This window comes from Podarcis raffonei, chromosome 1, assembly GCF_027172205.1.
Source record: "Podarcis raffonei isolate rPodRaf1 chromosome 1, rPodRaf1.pri, whole genome shotgun sequence".
NCBI lineage: Eukaryota > Metazoa > Chordata > Lepidosauria > Squamata > Lacertidae > Podarcis > Podarcis raffonei.
Genome location: NC_070602.1, coordinates 136,046,993 through 136,067,611, shown reverse-complemented (window position 1 = coordinate 136,067,611; position 20,619 = coordinate 136,046,993). Strand labels below are relative to the sequence as shown.

General features: G+C 41.6%; 1 protein-coding gene across 4 annotated transcripts in view; it reads right to left on the bottom strand.

The window, feature by feature from the left end:
• The window catches only part of BARD1 (BRCA1 associated RING domain 1), a 57,608-nt gene extending 39,647 nt beyond the window's left edge, over positions 1–17,961 (bottom strand). Inside the window, exons 1-3 of one of the 4 annotated variants that reach the window (XM_053364459.1) lie at positions 17,791–17,961; positions 16,243–16,299; positions 5,716–5,861 (exon numbers count right to left, since the gene is read on the bottom strand). In XM_053364459.1, coding sequence (XP_053220434.1) covers positions 5,716–5,861; positions 16,243–16,299; positions 17,791–17,927 — 340 coding nt within the window. In that variant the 5' untranslated portion in view covers positions 17,928–17,961. Of the gene's footprint in view, positions 1–5,323; positions 5,413–5,715; positions 5,862–16,242; positions 16,300–17,790 lie in introns of those variants that run through there. The other 3 variants (XM_053364486.1, XM_053364468.1, XM_053364478.1) reach the window with 3 other exon arrangements.
• Between the last annotated feature and the right edge of the window lie 2,658 nt (positions 17,962–20,619).

Below are 20,619 nucleotides of genomic sequence, written 5' to 3'. Positions count from 1 at the left end.
GAAAAAAGCATTACTGTAAATCAGAGTTCTTTATCTCCAGTATGCCACATACTATGTCCCTCAATTGAACAAGTTCTTCCTAATTACCCACCTTAATTACAGTAATTATACACTTTAGAGTAAATGCAGGTAATAAGGTTCACTTGGAAAGGATGCTGTCAAAGACAGTGGAACAAAAAGCCTCGCTCCTCTCGGGGATGACAAAGCCGATAATGACAATAATTTAGGAGGGCTGTTTACCTTCTCCCATGCATTTAGGGAGGGGAGGAAGACTTGAGCACATAGAAAAGAGGAGGAGAACAGAGTCAAATGAAAATTGCTAGTGATGATCACAGCTCACAGGCAACGTATAGGGAAATGCATTTCAACAATGGCCTTAAGAGCTTGCTGTGCCAGCTACCTCCTAAAGTCCCATACCTCACTTCTGTCCCCAATTTGTTCACAAGATTAAGAGTTAAAAATGGAAAGCAAGAAAGACATAGCCCCTGGATAGTTAGGGGCTTTTTTCCCTTTTGAATTTATAATCTTGGGCATGACACCCTCCCACTTCTTACAAACAAAAAAGTTATGTGGCAACTTAAAGACTAACATCAACATTATGGCACGATCTTTTGTGGATGGGAATCTACCTCACTAGACACATGGGATGATCTCCTCAGAGAGCAGGTATAGTGATATTTTCAGATGACACAAGTATGGAGAAAAAAACAGATCAGGTGAAAATGAAATGTGACAATTATGTTAACGTGAAACAAACACAGTAACCATTCACAACAGTAACTGATAAACTGAATATCCTAGCATTTGTAAGGTAATTAAACCCTGCTGTGTGATAGGAAGCCATTATAATCATGATTAAAGCCACAGATGATAGAACCAAACTTATTGCTAAACAGGGTGGATTTGATTTAAATCAAATCCATTTAAATCACTATTTAAATCACTAGTCAGTAAAACTTGTTTTAAATCATTTTTTACAGAAGGACTCATTCTTGCTGGTATAATCTTAATATTTACAACCGGATGAAGGTTTTATTTTCGGAATAATAATTGTTCAGAGTAGTTTCTACAGTTATATCAAAAATTACTGATTTGGTTATACTATTAGAAATACATAGATAATTATGAAATTATTGTAAGGTTTAATAAGTTAACTGTTTATAGGAGCTATATCTCCCAGCAGGTCTGGTTTGGAGAGACTGGCCTTCCTTTTTCGCGGGGGGGGGGGGGGGCAGAGATACAGATGGTAGGCCCAGGCTGGAAGAGGCTTGCAGAAAGAGCAGGCCGAGGAGAAACAGGCTGGTGGAAAGCTGGAATAGGGGAATCAAGGACTGGAGCAGAGAACTTCAGGGATTCCTGCTGCAGGACTGAAGTTCCAGGTAGAGACTTTATTGTTTGGAGAATGTCAGGTGAGCCCTGGGAAGAAGGGCCTGGAACCGGTGAACTCTTCTTAGTTGACTGGCAAGCACTTCAAGGTCTTGCCAAGTTCTTAAAGATCCCAGTTACTATTTCCTCCTCCAAAAACACCCCTTTGGATTTGCTTCTACATTCAGGTTCCTATTCTGTACGGTTAAGTGTTAGTGCAGTTGTTGGGACCCAGTGGGTTTGAGAAGAGGTTGCCAGCCCTGAAGTGCTTTCAGCACTTGCCTCAAGTCTGAGCTGCACAGACATGCAACTGACTTGCACAATTATTACACGAAGATCCCAAGACATTGTCAGGCCTGGTCGTTGTCCTCTTCAGATCACCACACAAACGCTTCTTGTTCTTTTATAACTTTTTATTGCGTATTAACAAAACATTCTTATAAACGGTTCTTAACTATTATTCCTCAGAGTCACTTCTTTCAGATACCTTCTGAGCTCTGCTTCTTGGTGACCAGCCACCCTCAAAATGGCGAAGGCGCCCTTCCCTTCGCTTTCCCGCTCTTTTTCCTACCCTCCTGGCTAGAGCTGGCTTGTATCTCCCCTCCTCCCAATCTGAGCCAGAACTGAACCCTTGCCTTTCCTGGGAACAGCCGGTCCCTCCCTGTTGTTCCTCTTGCTCCCTTCTATTAGATTCACTGCTCTCCTCCCCCCCTTGGGGAATGCTTTCTCCCTCTGATAAACTGAAAACTTCTAACTCTTCCCTGACAGACATGTGGAGTATTCTGTTCACAAGGTTGCACTTTCATTTTTACTGCTTCACACTTAGGTACTTCTGCAGATCTATTCCCCTCCAAACCATCTATTCATTGAACCTCTTGTAACTTAGCATTTAAGATGTAAGGGGTTGATTTTGTGTATATAAATTTGCAAAGGAACAATGGGATTAAGGTTTTTTCCTCAACTCTGTATGCTTATAACATTTTTCCTGTGAAGAAAAGGCATGTTATCTCTGCAGACACAAATTCACACTTTTGAGAACTGCAAAAACAAGTGTCTGTGATAATATCTTCTCGTTAGAAAAACTGCCCCAAATAATCTTACAGAAACCTCTGGAAGAACATGACATTGTGAATGGATTAATGGAATTCATTTACCAAAATAATAATAATTAAACATTGCATATAAAGCCTCATGCTACATAATTAAAAACAAATCCTTATTTCCTGATGAATAGCCTTTGGACTATATAGTAACTTAAATAGAAAACAATCTTTAGAAAGATTTTTCCTCCAAAAGCATTTTATTTTTAAAAATCTGATTTAAATTTTAAAAATCCCATTTTTTAATATATATATTTTTTAAAATCATTGATTTTTATCCACCATGCTGCTAAGTTGCAATTCACCATTTCATGCTTAAATTCTTTGTTCAAGAATGGCACTGTCTTTTTTCTTCTGCGAGTCTAATAGCTGCAGCAGTTAAGTGATAAAGGAACAGCACTTGGAACCATTCTTCAAGTGTTGTTTGCTGCTCTGATCAAAATCTGACACCCCCACATGCCCCTGCCTTAAAGCAATAAAGGGAAATTCAATCATGGATCTCCCATACATATCACATCTGTTTTGACCCCTAAAAGGCAAAGCATTGTTTCCTAAAGTCTAGTTTGGTTCAATTCTGCGAGACAAAGGATCCACAATTGATATGCAGACACTGTTGCAGGTTTCCCATGAGTCACTGCATTGGCAAGACAGAGATTTCAATATGTCAGCAAAAACCCTGAGTAAAGATTATGACAAAACAAACCCCTTCTTTGCTAAGGCAGCAGCACTGTGGTTCAATACTAGCTCATCAGGAAAGGCATTTAAGTCTTCCCTAGTCTGAATTTAATTACATGTAAATTAAAAAGAATCTTCCTTTTTCAATTACTTAATTAACATATTTTGATTGTCACTTGAAGATGGTTTCGTTAACACTTGCCTTCTAAGATTTAATTTTCAAATTGCCTACCAGTCATCTTAAGAAGGTAACATCCAAATACATGAGATACTACACAAAACAGTTGCAGTGAAGGAGTTTTCCTTTAATTTAATTTAAATTTGTAACACGTGAACCTTTATATAAGCAGACTGCTAGCATTTTTTTCAATCTAGAAGAATGAACCAGCGGACAGTTATATTTTTTACTCAAGAAAAAAGAAACTAATAAAAGGGTCTACCATGCAATCTGGTAACAAAGGGGGGGGGTCGGATTCAGTCTTATGTCCGGAATTACACTTTCAACATAAGCAAATCTGCAAGTAATAGTTGCTCTTTAAAGAAAAAATAGTGGAGATCGGTTGGCTCCGATCTGCACTCACCATGAACTGGTTCTGACAATTTATATGAGTCTTCACAAAACCATGGTATAAGACTTTGCATCACTGGCGTCAGTGCAAAGATTCAGGTTTCTATTAAGCCACTGTTCCATTATGTTCAAACCAAGGAACTCCAGCTGAATGCTGGTTAAGAGCAGAAAGCCTTGAGATTAAAATATTCTCCTATTGGTTTTAAAATGCTATCTTTTCTGATGCCAGATTTGCACTTTCTTCCTTTGCAAAGAAACCAAACTATTTTCAAGCATAGAAAGCAGAAGGGCACATATCACACTGGAAAATGAGGAAGTGAACAAGGACCCAAACCTTGTGGCTGATATCCTGTCCCCATGTCCATCCTGACAACAGTATTACAGGACTGAAGAACTTCGGTCACTTGCATCTGCGCAACTGGACTCTGACACACAGAAACTCTCGTTTCTGATGAAACTGATTAACAAAGCTACTATTCTAGCCATTTAAAAATCTGGAATGGCTAGCCTGTGGCTATTCAGACACCAGTGGACTACAGCTTCCACGACCCCCAATGACTGGCCTTGCTTGTTAGGGCTGAAGAGCTACACAATTAGCCACTTCCATTTAAAATAATATCCCAACCAACACTTGGTGCACTCTCCAAGTGCGGAGATCAATAGCAGGGTGGTGCAGCAGCACTCATCTGGCATCTGGTGGCCTGTATTGCCATAGCGCATGGTGACAGATAAGGACAAGGCGGCAAGGCTGCCACAATGCGAACATGCTCAGGGCAAGGAAGTGCTACACTGGCTGGCAGAGAGCACAGCAATGATGTTTTTGCCAGCATTTGAATTACAGTGGTTCCTCAGGTTACATACGCTTCAGGTTACATATGCTTCAGGTTACAGACTCTGCTAACCCAGAAATAATGCTTCAGGTTAAGAACTTTGCTTCAGGATGAGAACAGAAATCGTGCTCCAGCAGCGCAACAGCAGCAAGAGGCCCCATTAGCTAAAGTGGTGCTTCAGGTTAAGAACAGTTTCAGGTTAAGAACGGACCTCCGGAACGAATTAAGTACTTAACCCGAGGTACCACTGTAATCTCCCCATGTCAATGTAGGTACACTCCTTTCTACCTCAATTACCGTGAGAGCGACTTAGTTTAAGGCCACGCACTGAGTTTGGAGGGCAAATGAAGGGGGAATTTACCAAATACAAATGCCAGTTATCCAATGTGAATGCAACAGTAATGAACGCCTGTGATCTTAGAAGCTGCATCAGAATGTTTTGATGGGAGCTGTAGTTCAAAGCATCTGGAAAGCACTAACCTGGGGAACAATCCTCTAGCATTAAAGAGCACTGAACGAACTGCATTCAATACTAATGTTTGAAAAGGCTTTCTATGAACAGATTCTGGTTTTGACTGCAGTCTAAGAGCCAATACTCACACTATGTTTGCTGGTCTCCAAATGAATAATATTTGTTCATGAATGTAATTGTATAACCAGAAAATATGGCATGGAAATATGCATAAGTATACTCAATTTACCTACAAACCATGTTCCCTGGCACAGGGCTACAAACATCTACTCTACAATAAAAAGCTCTGTAGAAAGCACACTGCACGTCTTACCTAACCACAGGTCTTTCAAGATCATGAAAACAGGGCACTGTGTTGTAGGAATGGGCCCATGCTTGGAATACATAATGAGAAAACTGACCCTCAGAACCTTAAGCAAGGATGAGAATACAGAAGCCCCATAGTTTTATTAAGCTTTTTTTCCCAGGAGATAGTCCCCCACACATCTGCAAAATGTGACATTTTCATCTAAATTCAACAGAGATTCTAGTGAACTGCAGGTATAAATGCTGCATTAGCCTTTACCCTTTATTCTAATGAAAATCTCAGTGGATTTCAGGAGGATGAGGTTCATACTTTGCTATAAAATGTCCAGATCTCACATTTAATAGCATTTCAGAAACGTGTCTGCCCCACATGCTTTAAACAGCCATCCTTCCACTTACCTGATAAGTCCCTGCCCCACAGACTCTGCAGTTTGCTGTGCAGTTTGACAATGTTGTCCAGCTGCCTGTTTACTTTCACATCTTGTACCATGGCTGGCACATGACACACTGGGCAGGCTGTTCCACTGCTGTCACCCACACAATTTCTGCAAATCAGATATAAGCAAAACATTTTCACACAGAGTACTGGCAACAGCTTTCAAGATAGGTGGCTTAAGATAAGTCTTATGTAAATACTGAAGTACTAATATGGCAAAGCAAGGCAATAATTGCCACCCTGAGCTCCTCTGGTAGGGAGGGCAGCAAATAAATTTAATAAATAAATAAATTATTTACATTTTGTCTGTAATGCTGGACAAGATAGCAGACATTTGGAATAAGTTGTAAACCAGCGAAAACCACATCTTTCCAGCTAGTAAGAGCCCAATAGCGAAAAGAGCCTAATAAAATCTGGTTGCAATAAATTATGAAAGCAGTGATTTGAACATATTTCATGCACCTTATAACAGATTTATCTGGCTACAGATTATCCAGCCTGTGACAATGGCCCTATGAAAATATAAGGCTTAATCATAGTTAAAATGTTAAAGTATGGATACCCAAACATGGTTAAGGGTCAAATACAAATTAGGATGATAATTCCTGGTTTGAAGTAGGCTTTAAGCAACTCTACCAAGCATCCATCCGAGAAGAATGGTGTCCAATAATATAATACAGTCATACCTTGGGATAAATGTGCTTCAAGTTACCATATTTTATGCTCTATAAGGCACACCTGACCATAAGGCACACCTAGTTTTTAGAGGGGGAATTCAAGAAAAAAAATATTATTTAAAGGGAGTGATGAGAAGAGCCTGTATGCATCCCCGGCTCTGCTCAGCGCTCCCTTTCACGAGCCGCATGGAGCTTGCAGGCTTTTCCCCGAGGAGGGAGAAGGGCAGCCCTTCTCCCTCCTTGGGGAAAAGCCCCCAAGAGCCACACACACACTCCGCGTGGCTCTTTAAAGAGAGCGGGGCTCTTGGGGGCTTTTGCGGGAGGTGGGGGAAGTGAGAGAGCCTCGCTCTGTCCCTTCCCCCACCTCCTGCAAGAGCCGTGCGCTCTTTAATGGGAGCAGCTCAGGGAGCAGCCTGCCCGCTGGCTGGCGGGGGAAGCTGGCGGGGAAGCCCAATTCATTAACCCTTAATTCTCCTGCTGAAATCATTCAGCACCTGCTAAATTCTCTTCCATGAGACTTTAAGTGCTTAATTTTGCCTTGATCATAGCCTAACAGTTTTGTGAGTACCTATCAGAATCGATCAAATATTTGCCTTAGCAATAAATCTTGCTCTGTACCAGGATGGCTAACCTTTGGCCCTCCAGATATTATTGGACACCAACTCCTGTCAGACCCAGTTATTACGGCCAGTGGTCAGGGAAGATGACAGAAATATCTGGATGGCACAAATTCCTCATCTTTGAGCTATACAATTTTTTGAGAATTAATTACCTTTCGTTTCTGTCTGAAGTTCTGGATAACTCATACATGTTGTGAGCTAGAAGGAGCAACTAACAGGCACACAAATGGATCCCTGGACTCAGAGAAATAACCATTTGTGGGGGGCAGAGTGGGAGTGAAATCACAAAAACTGATGACACAGGATATGGTCTGAAAGCACATGTGTCAAACACCTTGCAAAACTTAGGCCTGGATCTGGTCTGTGCCTGGATCAGTGGTCACTTGGTTTGCCACCTTGGGTTCCATGACAGAAGAAAGGTGGGGTATAAATGGAAGAAAATAAAACAAACAATATCAATGTTAAATTCTACTCAGTACATTTGGTCAGATCTCAGGGACATCTTGCTGTATTCTGTACTACCAACAACAGCACATAAAGAACATTGTGTTCAGTTCTGCTAGACAAAGTCCAAGAACAACACAGATACACTAATAAAGGACTAGAGAAAACTACAATAATAGTAAAGCGTAAATAATATACAAGAGGAAACTGAAGAAATGGAAATGTTGAACTTATAGAACACTGCAGATGGGCAGAAGAGAATACAAAGAGTGCTGAAACATCCATAAAAACATGCTGGAGGTTTTGCTGAACATGATTAGAAGGGACCGGTTGGTTAAAGGTATACAGGTCGGAGCCAAACAATACAAACTAAGAGCATTTGCAGATGACTTAGTATTGACGTTACAGGAGCCAGAATCTAGTACTAAAAGGGTTTTAGAACTAATTCAAGAATTTGGTCAAGTGGCAGGATTTAAACTGAACAAGTTAAAAACTAAGGTTTTAGATAAAAATTTAACATCGATTGAAAGAGAGAGATTTCAGAATGAGACAGGTTTGACTGTGGTTAAGAAAGTGAAATACCTGGGGATTAACATGACAGCTAAAAATGGGAATTTATTTAAAGATAATTATGAAAAATGTTGGACGGAAGTGAAAAAAGATTTAGAAATTTGGTCAAATTTGAAGCTTTCCTTGTTGGGTCGAATTGCAGTTATAAAGATGAATGTATTGCCTGGAATGTTGTTTTTGTTTCAAACATTGCAAATTGTGGACAAGATGGACTGTTTCAAGAAGTGGCAGAAAGATATTTCTAGATTTGTCTGGCAGGGCAAGAAGCCCAGAATAAAATTTAAGATATTAACTGATGCAAAGGAAAGGGGTGGATTTGCCCTGCCAGACTTTAAACTTTATTATGAATCAGCAGCATTCTGCTGGTTGAAAGACTGGCTGCTTCTTGAGAACACAGACATTTTGGATTTAGAAGGTTTTAACAATGTTTTTGGGTGGCATGCATATTTGTGGTACGACAAGGTTAAAGCACATAAAGCATTTAAAAACCATATTGTCAGGAAAGCATTGTTTAATGTTTGGATAAGATATAAAGATCTATTGGAAAATAAAACCCCAAGGTGGTTGTCCCCAATGGAAGCGAAAGCTCAGAAAAAGCTCAATATGGAGGCCAAATGGCCGAAATATTGGGAAATTTTGGAACAAGAAGGAGATAGACTGAAACTGCAGAGTTTTGAGAAACTAAAAAACAAAGTGCGAGATTGGCTTCATTATTATCAGATAATGGAGGCATATAATTTGGACAAAAAAATTGGCTTCCAGGCAGAAAAATCAAAATTAGAAACAGAACTGTTAGAATCCAAAACTAAGATTTTGTCAAAGATGTATAACTTGCTGTTGAAATGGAACACTCAGGATGAAACGGTGAAATCTGTTATGATTAAATGGGCACAAGATGTTGGACATAACATTATGTTTGCTGACTGGGAACAGTTATGGACCACAGGTATGAAGTTTATGGCATGTAATGCCTTAATAATAATAATAATAATAATAATTTATTATTTATACCCCGCCCATCTGGCTGGGCCTCCCCAGCCACTCTGGGCGGCTTCCATAAAAACCAAAAATACAGTAAAATATCACACGTTAAAAACTTCCCTGAACAGGGCTGCCTTAAGATGTCTTCTGAATGTCAGGTAGTTGTTTATCTCTTTGACATCTGCTGGAAGGGCGTTCCACAGGGCGGGCGCCACTACCGAGAAGGCCCTCTGCCTGGTTCCCTGTAGCTTTGCTTCTCGCAATGAGGGAACCGCCAGAAGGCCCTCGGCACTGGACCTCAGTGTCCGGGCAGAATGATGGGGGTGGAGACGCTCCTTCAGGTATACTGGACCGAGGCCGTTTAGGGCTTTAAAGGTCAGCACCAACACTTTGAATTGTGCTCGGAAACGTACTGGGAGCCAATGTAGGTCTTTCAAGACCGGTGTTATATGGTCTCGGCGGCCGCCCCCAGTCACCAGTCTAGCTGCTGCATTCTGGATTAGTTGTAGTTTCCGAGTCACATTCAAAGGTAGAGAATATTATGAAAATGATTTACAGGTGGTACATGACCCCAGTCAAGCTTGCAAAAATCTATCATTTGCCCGATAATAAATGTTGGAAATGTAAAGAAAATGAAGGTACATTCTTTCACCTTTGGTGGACATGCCCTAGGATTAAGGCTTTCTGGGAAATGATTTATAATGAAATGAAAAAGGTATTCAAATATACCTTCCTGAAGAAACCAGAGGCCTTTCTCCTGGGCATGGTCGGCCAATTGGTGCCAAAGAAGGATAAAACTTTCTTTATGTATGCTACAACAGCAGCAAGAATACTTATTGCAAAGTACTGGAAGACACAAGATTTACCCACTCTGGAAGAATGGCAGATGAAAGTGATGGACTATATGGGAATGGCAGAAATGATGGGCAGAATCCGAGACCAGGGAGAAGAGTCGGCGGAAGAAGATTGGAAGAAATTTAAAGATTACTTACAGAAATATTGTAAAATTAATGAATGTTAGAATGATGTTGGATAGAAATTAAGTGGTTTCCAGCTGTAATGTTTTAAGGAAACATGAGAAATAGGTTTAGAAACAGGTTAAAACTTAATGGTAAGGATTTGCTGAATTAACAATTTGAATCGGAATACAAAAAAGGGAGGTATGAGGAGGTCCGGGAAACATGTTAAAGGAAAATGAGAAATGGAAAATCTGCATGTTTTTTTTCTTTTTTCTTTTCTTTTTAATTATTTTTTTCCTATATTTTTGTTATTATTTTTTACTCTGTTTTTTCCTTTTTATTGTTATTGTATTAAAAACCTTAATAAATATTCTTTAAAAAAAAGAAACATCCATAAAAACATGGAAGAACAACTACTGTCCTGAAACCTGGGGACAGAGCAAGACAGAATGGGTTAAAATTGCACCAAAGAAAGTTTCTAATGACCACAGTGCAAAAAGAACAAACTGCACCAGCAGTTATCACCTTCTGCTTCCCAAGAGATCCACTTTTTATTTGGATTTTAAGCAGGATTTTTTTCTTTTTATAGGGCAAGGCCTGCCTCTTGAGGAAGTCTGGACAACACAAATGACCTCTGTTAGAGGCTGCTGGTACAAAAACAGTGATTTTTAAAAGACCGATGTTCAAGGGCATATTCAAATGTCAGAATGCACTAAATTTCAGGTGGCATGTCATGCATGCTAACCATAGGCAGCTTTCAGAAGTTACCTTTGACCAAACTGCAGCGCTGCAGGGACCAGCTTTGTTCAAGCCTCAGAAAAGGTTACCCAGTGCTCAGAGATCCCTTATGACCCAGCGGCTGCAGTTATGTTGCTTCCACACTTCTCCTCTTATACATCAGTCACCTCTTACTTTCCGTCCCTCTCCAGGCACATTAACAGTTTATGCCACAGCAAAACTATTTTGGTCTGACCTGCAGCTGACTTGGCTTGGAAAACTAACTGCAGCTGACTTAACTACCCTAAGCAGTGTTCAGGGCGCACTCCTGTGGAAGACTCGACTATCATTTGTATTCAATAAGAGGAAACAGCATAACAAGAGCTTTTGTTGTTGCTGCTACTGTTATATTTTCTCCTTTTCTGCCTTTTCTCCAAAGCAACATTCTTCCAACCATGAGAAGAGCACACTAGAATCATTTCTTTAAGACACCCGGGGAACGAAAATCAGCCTCTTCTAAAGTAAGGCTGGATGATGGATCTTAGTCTGCTGATTCAGAAGAGATTTTTGAGGTCAGGAGTTCCTTCCCCCACTCTTTCCAGATGCTGGTCTCTCCCTTAGGAAGACAGCCAAACTACGGGTTAAGAAATTTATCTTGGGGATGATCAGACAAGAGTTTTGCTTTCACCTAAATGCCAATACTTGGGATTTGGAAAGAGTCTCCATGACACCTACCGTGGGAAATACTGTATATCCATAAGTCTCAGTTCCAAATCACCTCCCTTGCTTCAGCCATCTAGATTTCTTTTAGTGGACGTGTGAGGATTAATACATCAGTAAATCAATTGACGAATAGTGTTAAGCAGGTAGTTTGATGTTTTACACACACCTCAGTAGCCCCATCAGAAAGCCAAGGCAAAACTGCCGACTCTACTGGGACAGGGCCGTTGCTCAACCCCTGAAATCTGCAGGTAGGGGTAGGAAAGACTGCCTGACTGAAACCCTGGAGGGTCGCTGCTCCTCTGTATAAACTAGGAATGGGGAAACCTCAGTCCTCTGGGCCCATCTGGCCCTCAGGAGTCTCCCCAGGGCTACACTCTCTACTGGCCCCACTATGAACCCTTCTGGGGCGTCTTTGCCTGGCTGAAACTTTGCCCTTGAGCATCAATAATGCATTTTGCTTTCCTGGATAGAGGATGCAGATGAATGTGCAAGTGTGACGAGACTAGTGTACTATACAAAGGAAAATTTCACATTTATTGATCAGCCCACTTCTCTGCCTCTGGCTCCTCCGTCCACTGGAAAGTGGCCCCCAGAAGGTTGCCTTGAACACAGTGTGCTGAAAACATATTCCCTATACTTGGTACAGATACTTCTGAGCTAGATGGATCTATGCTAAAACTTTAAGTGCAAGAGAGCTTTCTATGCCTTACAAGAGCTTGATTCCATGCACACTTTAACTGAAGTATAGGCACTCTCTGTCCTGTATAATAAATGGAACCACACACAGATATTCACTCACTTCTGTGCAGCCCTTTGGAGCCCTGGCAATGCCACTTGGAAGAGTGGGAAACCCTTGGGAGTGCCATGCAGTGCCAGGGAGCAGGGAAGAAATCAACCTTCTTCCCTCCCCCCACAAGTCTTCATTGGTTCCATGTGCCATTGTTTAATTTCATTTTAAGCAAAACATAAAACCCAGAGAGTCCTATGGCACCTTAGAGGCTAACAAATTTATTATAGCATAAGCTTTTGTGGATTCAAGTCCATTTTGTTAGTTGGATAGCATTTAAACCACCATACCATTTAAATTGTTATTGCTTGGGCTGTCCCTGGATTCCAAGGATAAAAGCCAAGACGACTGCTCAGTCTTCTATTATTCACACAAATATTTATATTTGCATGATATTTTCACCTATCAGCAATGGATTACAATAGTTTAAAATGTAATCTGTCTCCATACCAGTTACCTAATCCGGGTCTTTGTCACTGGAGCAAATCTATGAAAGCATGTTATAGTTCTACGACTTGACTAATTTCAACAATATTTAACTAGTCAAATGGCCAGTTTAAGACACACTCCTCCTGCCATCTCATATGGCACACTCTGTTCTCTCCCTCACTCAAGTCTCCAACACAAGGAGCCTTGGTAGAAGCAGTAAAGGAAGGAGAAAAGGTACAAAGTGAGTCAAGGGGATGTGAATGAAGAAGGAAGCAGGAGCCACTGTGGTGGGACATTCCAGGAAAGGTAAAAACTAGGCGGGGAGGTGGGGGAATTATACCATGAATGGCACTGGAGACTCTGTTAGATCAGGTGATAAGTCCAAGGGAATTGGGGAACTGAAGGAAAGCAGGAATTAAGCAGTTTGTATGGTGCGGATCACATGGAAAGGGGCAAGAGAACTTCAGTTAAAGAGTCTCAAGGAACTAGCACTGTGGAATATTTTAGAACTATTTCCGGAGGCATTTTAAAATAACTCAAGAATAGTGAGAAAACAGTTCAGTGGCAGTGTGCATGCTTCTCACAGATTTAGTCCCCAGAGATTCCTATTTAGAAGGAGTCCCAGGTAGCAGGACTGAGAAGAAAACCCCTGCCCAAGTTCAATGCGAGATGTTGCCAGCCTGGGCAAGATAGCTCAGTGGCCCACCTGAAAGTATGACAGCTTTTCATGCTTACATATGTTGAAACGTGTCAGACAATTTAAGGGGGACAACCACAGCAGCTAGAGGATATAAATCACATGGGTGGGGCTGCATAACCCAATCCCATCACCCCAGAATATAAACTCCCCTGCATTCACTTATGTTTGCATGCCTTTGGAAACCTATAACGCCTTTGTAAACTTATAATGCAGCCCATTGCTGTGCCACTTATGGAACCAGCAAAGCTTACAAACCCACACCAGTTTAAGAACATTGTAAAGGTATCCTCTCCTACTTTACCAATAAGGCCAAAAAGATGCTGCAGCAGCTGGAGTCACTTTGGAACCTTTCCACAAATGATGTGATGATAAATGTTGCCAGGTGTCTTATAGACAATGTTTAATTGCCACCTTTTAGTTTACTAGTTCTGGGGGCTCATTTAAACAACAACAAAAAATGCATCTTACTGCTGTTTCTTTTAAAAGTCTCCATGGCTACAGCTTTCTATTAAAGGGGGATCTAACACAGTGATGGGCAGAAACGGCAAAATAAGATAAACAGAAGAAGCACACAGGCCACATAAGCTCAATTTTCAGACAACACACTAAACCACGGTTTGTGCTAACTACACGGCTTACGTTCCAAGGTATGATTTGGGCTTTAAAAACCATACAGCAAGCACATGATTTAGATCTACTTGTTTGCTTTCAGTTTTTGCCTGTTCCTTCACTGCAAACTCTAGAAATGGAGCACCCTGATAAGTCCTCATATTTTACAGGCATGCAGGATACATGATGGTCCGCCAACTTCACAATTAACCTGCTGCCACTGAAGAGGAGGTGACCCAGTATTTGTGCTTCGTTACATACATGTAAAATGGAAGCAATGTTATGTGCAGTTACAGAAAAATGCAGCCTCTATGCTCTCTCCTAAAGCATCTGCTTACTGGTATAGGTTGTTTTAGAACCAGATTCTAAGTATGCAGTCTGTTCAAAACAGATAATCCAAACCTCAAGGAGATCTTATCCACCTGCAATGTTTTAAAAGTAAGCTAACAAAAACAGGGAAACCTCTTGCTGTACTGATCAGATAAAGTAATATAAGGCAGTCAGTTATTCTAATTACATTTCTTAGTCACTTTATACAAAAAAAGAAATGTGTCAAAGCATCAAAATAAAATCAGCTAAAAGCCAAATGTAAAGTGGCTCACAATACAAAATTTGTAAAATGAAGACAAAGCAATATAATAAAAAGACAAGTCCTAACCTGCTCCACCACAGGAGAAGCTAACTTAACATCAAAGATCCTGGCACCTAAAAATTGACACTGATGGCACCATGAATGTTTCTCTTGCAATAGCATTCCATAGATGGGGTGCCACCACTGAAAAGGTCTATTCCCATGCAGCCACACTCCCCACCTCACTCACACCCTGATGAAAACCACAGCATCTGGGCTGGTTCTTGTGGTTTGAGACAATCTTTAAGGGGCCTTAAGCCATGTAGGGCAAAACCATTTTTTAAAATGAACCAGAATTTCAAGGCCACATGTGCCTCCAACCACAGCAATAGATCCAGAAGTGCCCCCCAAGCTGTGCACCTGCTCCATTAGGGAGGAGTGCAACTGTTTCTAGAAAAGGTTGTGTCCCTTCAGGTCTAAGGAACTGCCCAGTAACAGTGCCTTAGTCTTTGTTGGATTGAGCCTCGGTTTACTGGCTCTTATTTAGTCCACAGGCAGACACCAGTCTAGTAATAATAATAATAATAATAATAATAATAATAATAATAATATATTATTTATACCCCGCCTATCTGGCTGGGCTTCCCCAGCCACTCTGGGTGGCTTCCAAAAAAATATTAAAATACTGTAATACATCAAACATTAAAAACATCCATTGCCACACCTGCAAATGTAAAGGAGAAAAAAAGCTGCATGTCATCTGCACATTGATAACACACTCCAAATCTCTGCATGATCCCACTCAGCCATTTCATACAGATGCTAAACAATATGAAGCCTGGCCTCTGTGAAACCCCACTGCTTCACCCAAGCACCACTCTCTGGAAATGGCCATCCAAATAGGGCTGAAACCATCTCAAAACAGTGAACCTAGATCCACTTTCGGCAGCCTCTATAGGAGGTTGTGGGTATTGAAAGCTGGTGAAAGATCAAGGAGAATCAACAGAGGTCACTGTATGTGGTGACCTGGGCAGTTCATGCGCCAAAACTATGCCTAAACCCTGACTGAAGCTAATCAAGAAAATTATCAATTAAAATTATCAATCAAGCCTTATCCAAGAGAAGTTGGAGTGGTTTTTCATTATTGGATCAGCCTGTATTGCTTTAAAAGTATGCATGTTTTTATGCAACCCAGAACAGCTCTTAAAACAAACATGTCAATTATTTTGGTCTGAAAGTGGCCCAACTTCCCAGGCAACCACAAATATATATAATTCATTAGTCAACAGCAAACTATTGCACCTAATGTAAAACACTCATCCAACACTCATTACTGAGCCTAGCAGACTCCAAATATTAACTCCTAAGTAGGGTGAATTGATGTTTCCTCTACAATTATCCCACTTTTTAAAACAGTGTGGTTTATAAAAGCTTAAAATAAGCAATAAACACCATGTGACAAAGAAACAAAAAATACCAAAGACAGAAGAGCAGATCATTTTAAAACAGAAGCAAGAACACAGAAAGCAGAGGCTGGATGGCCATCTGTCATGGATCCTTTACTTGTGATTCCTGCATTGCAGGACCCTTCAAACTCTATGATTCTATGACTAAAAGCATACTGAAGAAGAAAAGATCTTCAACATTCATCAATAAGCCAGAAGAGGAGTTATTGCACCACAGCATAATATGGAATTACTTACAGGCATAAGACATGTTCACAGCCTCCTATGTTCACAGGTTTCTTCAAAATGTCCCTACTGTCAAGGAAAGTATATATATATATTAAGTTCCTGTCCTAATTATCAGAATCACATAATTCCTAATAAACTTCTGGTATAAAGCCTATAGCTTTTTATTTGTTTTGTGGCGTTGCTTTACATCTATCTTTCCATTCCCCCTTCTGATTTTCCCATGGTAACAGGACAAATTTTAAAGGAAGGCTCATGCTTTGAACGCAGAAAGGTCCCAGGTTCGGTTCTTGGCATCTCCAAGTAAAAGAACTTCAGGAAGCAGGGCTGGGGAAAGCCTTTGACCTAGTAACCCGCCCTGAGTGGCAGAGGAAAAGTATTATTATAATAATTGTTGTTGTTGTACCCAGAGGGAAGCGGCCACTCACAGCAGACAGAAGCAGGCTAGATAGACTAGGGCTGCCATACGTCCCGGATATTACCAGGATTTCAAAGGCAGAAATGACATCCGGGGGAAATTTCTGAAATGTGGTGCTTTGTCCTGGATCTTAGGCAAGTCAATGGAACAACAGCTCAACTTTCAGAGTGCCCTGGTTTTCCCTTTTTGAAATAGAATCATAGAATCATAGAGTTGGAAGAGACCACAAGGGCCATCGAGTCCAACCCCCTGCCAAGCAGGAAACAAGGCAACCCTAAGATAGACAGATATGTCTGACTCAGTGTACAGCAATTATGTTATTATTTTATCTGTAAGGGGGGAAAGGCAGAGTATAAATACATCTGTAATGGTGATCTATGTCCAGCTTGATTTATTACACACAAGCTAGCTTTACCATCACCACCACCACCACATGAGAAAGGGCCTTTTCTGTGATGGCTCCCTGTTTGTGGAATGTTCTCCCCAGAGAGGGCCTTTAATTATCTGCAGCCTTTAAAAGTGGGTGGGATGTTTTTAATGTATTGTGCTTTTTCTTCTCTTTCTTGATTCTAATATATCCATGGAGGAGGGGTTGCTTTTGATTCTAAGTTGTTCTGGCTTGCTTTGGGCAAGATAAAAGCAACCGACGAATTTAATACATAACAACAAATAGCAATAACAACACAGCACCTTTACGAGGAAGGCGTTTGACAGGTTCCTGCCCCAAGAGACTTACAATTCAAAACAGAGGAGACTTGGGGTGAGCTGGTGAAGGAGGGCAAGAATAAATGGGGGGAGACAGCAGGAATCTTTCAAGAGTGGTTTGAACTAAGGTGGTCCCACTGGGCAAGAAGAGCCACCCTCCTCCCCCACCCTGCACCCCCCGCAGCACGTGCGCATGGACACAAAGATACACATATGTATTTTAACACACACACACATAATGCTGTGGGGGTGGTTGTTTTTCTTTGCTATTATGCTTTATATTTTTGTGTTTTTATATTGCAAACCCTCCTGTGATATAATAATAATAAACACACACCGTATATATTTAAGCACATACATATACATATCTATGTGTGTGTGTGTGTGTATATATACATTCCCGCCCTCCCGCCCCCCCCCCCGGGGCAAGTGATTACCACTGGGAGCAGCTGAGGGCCTCGGCCAGCCTCGCCAGGGCCGCGCCGGTCTCCTTCCAGCAGAGGCCTCTTGGCTCGGCCTCCATGCGTCCCTCGGGCTGGTTCCCGGAGCGCCCGCGCAGCGCCGCGGCCCTCATGGCTCGCCCTCGCCTCGCGACACCACAGCAGCCCGCTTCGAATTCCGCCGCCGCCGCCCGCCGGCTCCGCCCCTCGCCAAGCGCGCCCGGCGCCAACGGCCCAGGGAGGCGCCTGCGCGCGCAAAAGCCGAAGCGGCCTTTCCGGGTGGAGGCGCCGCCCTCCGGGGAAGAGAGCGGGGAGCATCTCTGCGCGGGGCGGGGCAGCGCCGCCTCGGAAGACCCCCCTTCCCGGGCACCTGGACGGGGTGACTCGGTGGGCGGGATGGCAGCCCCGTGGCTTCGGCGGGCGGGCAGAGGTCCCCCCGGCCGGGACTCCTGACAGGCTGAGACGGTTCACTGAAGGTGTCAGTGGCCGGTGCTTTATGCCAGAGGGTGCCCAGGGGTGCGCAGCGCCAGCGCCTCTTTTCGTTGTTAAAAAGTGTGGCGCTTCCCCTGCTGGCCACTTAGTGGTGAGTACCGACACCTATTATTTATCCAGGGGGAAAAGCACCGGTGAGGATGAAGCCGTGATAGATATGTTTGGGAAAAGGCAAAAAGCAGATCTAGACGTATGCTTTTGTAACAGAGGATGCTCTGCCTCCCTCGGTTTGATTCAGAGGTTTCCTATGGCAGAGGCGTGAGAATCCAACATTAAACTAACCTGGAAGACTGCAGAAATCATTCTAAGTCACATAATGCGAAACCAGTTTTTACTAAACAGAAAAGACAAAAGAAAACAACATCTAGAGTTCAATTAGTATAAAATCAAGGTTTGAAATCAAACAGCCATATGTGAAAAAGTGTTAAAACAGAACATGCCCCATTATATAATCAAGTGGTATATAAATTTTATTTTATTTTCTCTAAAGAATTATTCCAATCAACAATAATTCATCCCCACTTTGCCATTTATGCATCCAGATTGTCTCCCACTTCTCTGACCCGCACATGAAAGCTCATACCAAGAACTAACTTAGTTGGTCTTTAAGGTGCTACTGGAAGGAAAAAAAAAAATTGTTTTGACTATGGCAGACCAACACGGCTACCTATCTGTAACCATATCCATCCTGCCATACACATATATGCAAACTTAAATTTGAGCCCTAGATCAGGGAGGAAATGTACAAGCTGAGCATGTGAGTGCAAAACTAGCCAATTTGCATCAATTATATTGATCTGCATGACTTCTTTTGAGGCCACGGTGTTAATGTTGTAAGCTTAATGTACGTAAAATATTGCGGTTGTATTTGGAATGCTGTAAAGAGAAGTTTACCTTAAGGAAGAGGCTCCGCTCCAGGTGAAAGCGGAAGGCTGGTGTTTTTTTCTATTTCAATGAGCTAAACTACCTGATGACACATCGCTGCAGTTCTCACATATAAGAGAGGAAACCTGAGAAGTCAGAGATGGCCAGTAGTAGCAGAGAAGCTCTGCAATGATGAACATTGCATCTGAAAGTTTACTGAAGTGCATAAAGGACAGAATCACATTACATGTTTGTAGTGTTACTTTATTACTTTGTTCATCTAATGTTTATATGTTACTAGTTTTAAGATTATTCTGCAGTAAAGCTTTTAAACTAATTCTTTGGGTGTAAAGCTCATTTGTTTCTACACAAAGTCCAAATTAGGAATTCCTCTGAAAAACTATTGACACAGGGCTGAAGCTATGGGGTGGTGGAGAGGGCAATGAAATGTGTGTTCAAAATGTGGTCAGTCCCTAAGCCTGATGTTTGAAAAACCTGTGGAATGCAGTAGTATTAACATGTTCCTAAAGAGGCTTCAAGCACTTCTGTAGCTTCTATTCTTCCCCCCTTCATTTATCACATTCTTCCTGACACAGATATTTCACTGGCCATTGTTTTCGTTCAATAACGTTTCAGGGTTCAACCCATTCTACTGCTTTTTATTGCTTGCTGTTTTTAAAAAGATACCTCTGCAGAAATCTGCACACACACCCCTTCTGTAATTACTGGAGCACATAAAGCAGTTATAGCAGGAATTTATCACTTTCAGGTAGAAATACTCTGAGCCAAATAAAAGATAGAATAGGGGTGCCAAAAGCAATTTATAACAGGCTCACTGACATTTCATGTTGTGAAGCCTTAACCAGTGAATAAGCACCAAGTCATAAATCTCTACGCAAACGTGATTAGAGCAAGCAAGTTATTCTTGGAGGGAGCCTTATCATAAATATATTCTCTGATGCAAAGCAGCAAAATTTGGTTGACAAAAGTCATTAAAAACAGCTGTCAGCAAAATGTACAACCATTCTCTCTTTTAAATCCTTTGCCATGCCACCAGCTGTTTGGGACTAAGGTAAATTGTTCATTTTGGTAAAAGAGCACTGGCAACATTGCACCTCCTTCATATTTTATAAAGAGCTTAGTGGTATTCTCAAGTGTTATTTTTAGTGTGTGTATATCAAGTGTGCAATGGGGAATCATTGCTCCATTTGGGGCTAATCGTTAACAGCAAAGTTTGTAGCTGAAAACCTCCTTCCATTGAATTGAATCATAGTATTGTGCACATTTCACACAGGGCTGCTCCCAACATCATGTTGGCAGCATATAGAAGCCAATGTGAAGTGACTTCCATTCTCTGAGCCTATGTGGGTTTTCTTCCGTTGTGGGTGTTATGAGGCCCAGCCCTGGTATCAGAAAAGTGGGGCAGCCACCTCCGGCAACAAATGCCAGGTGGCTGACAGCAATGGCACA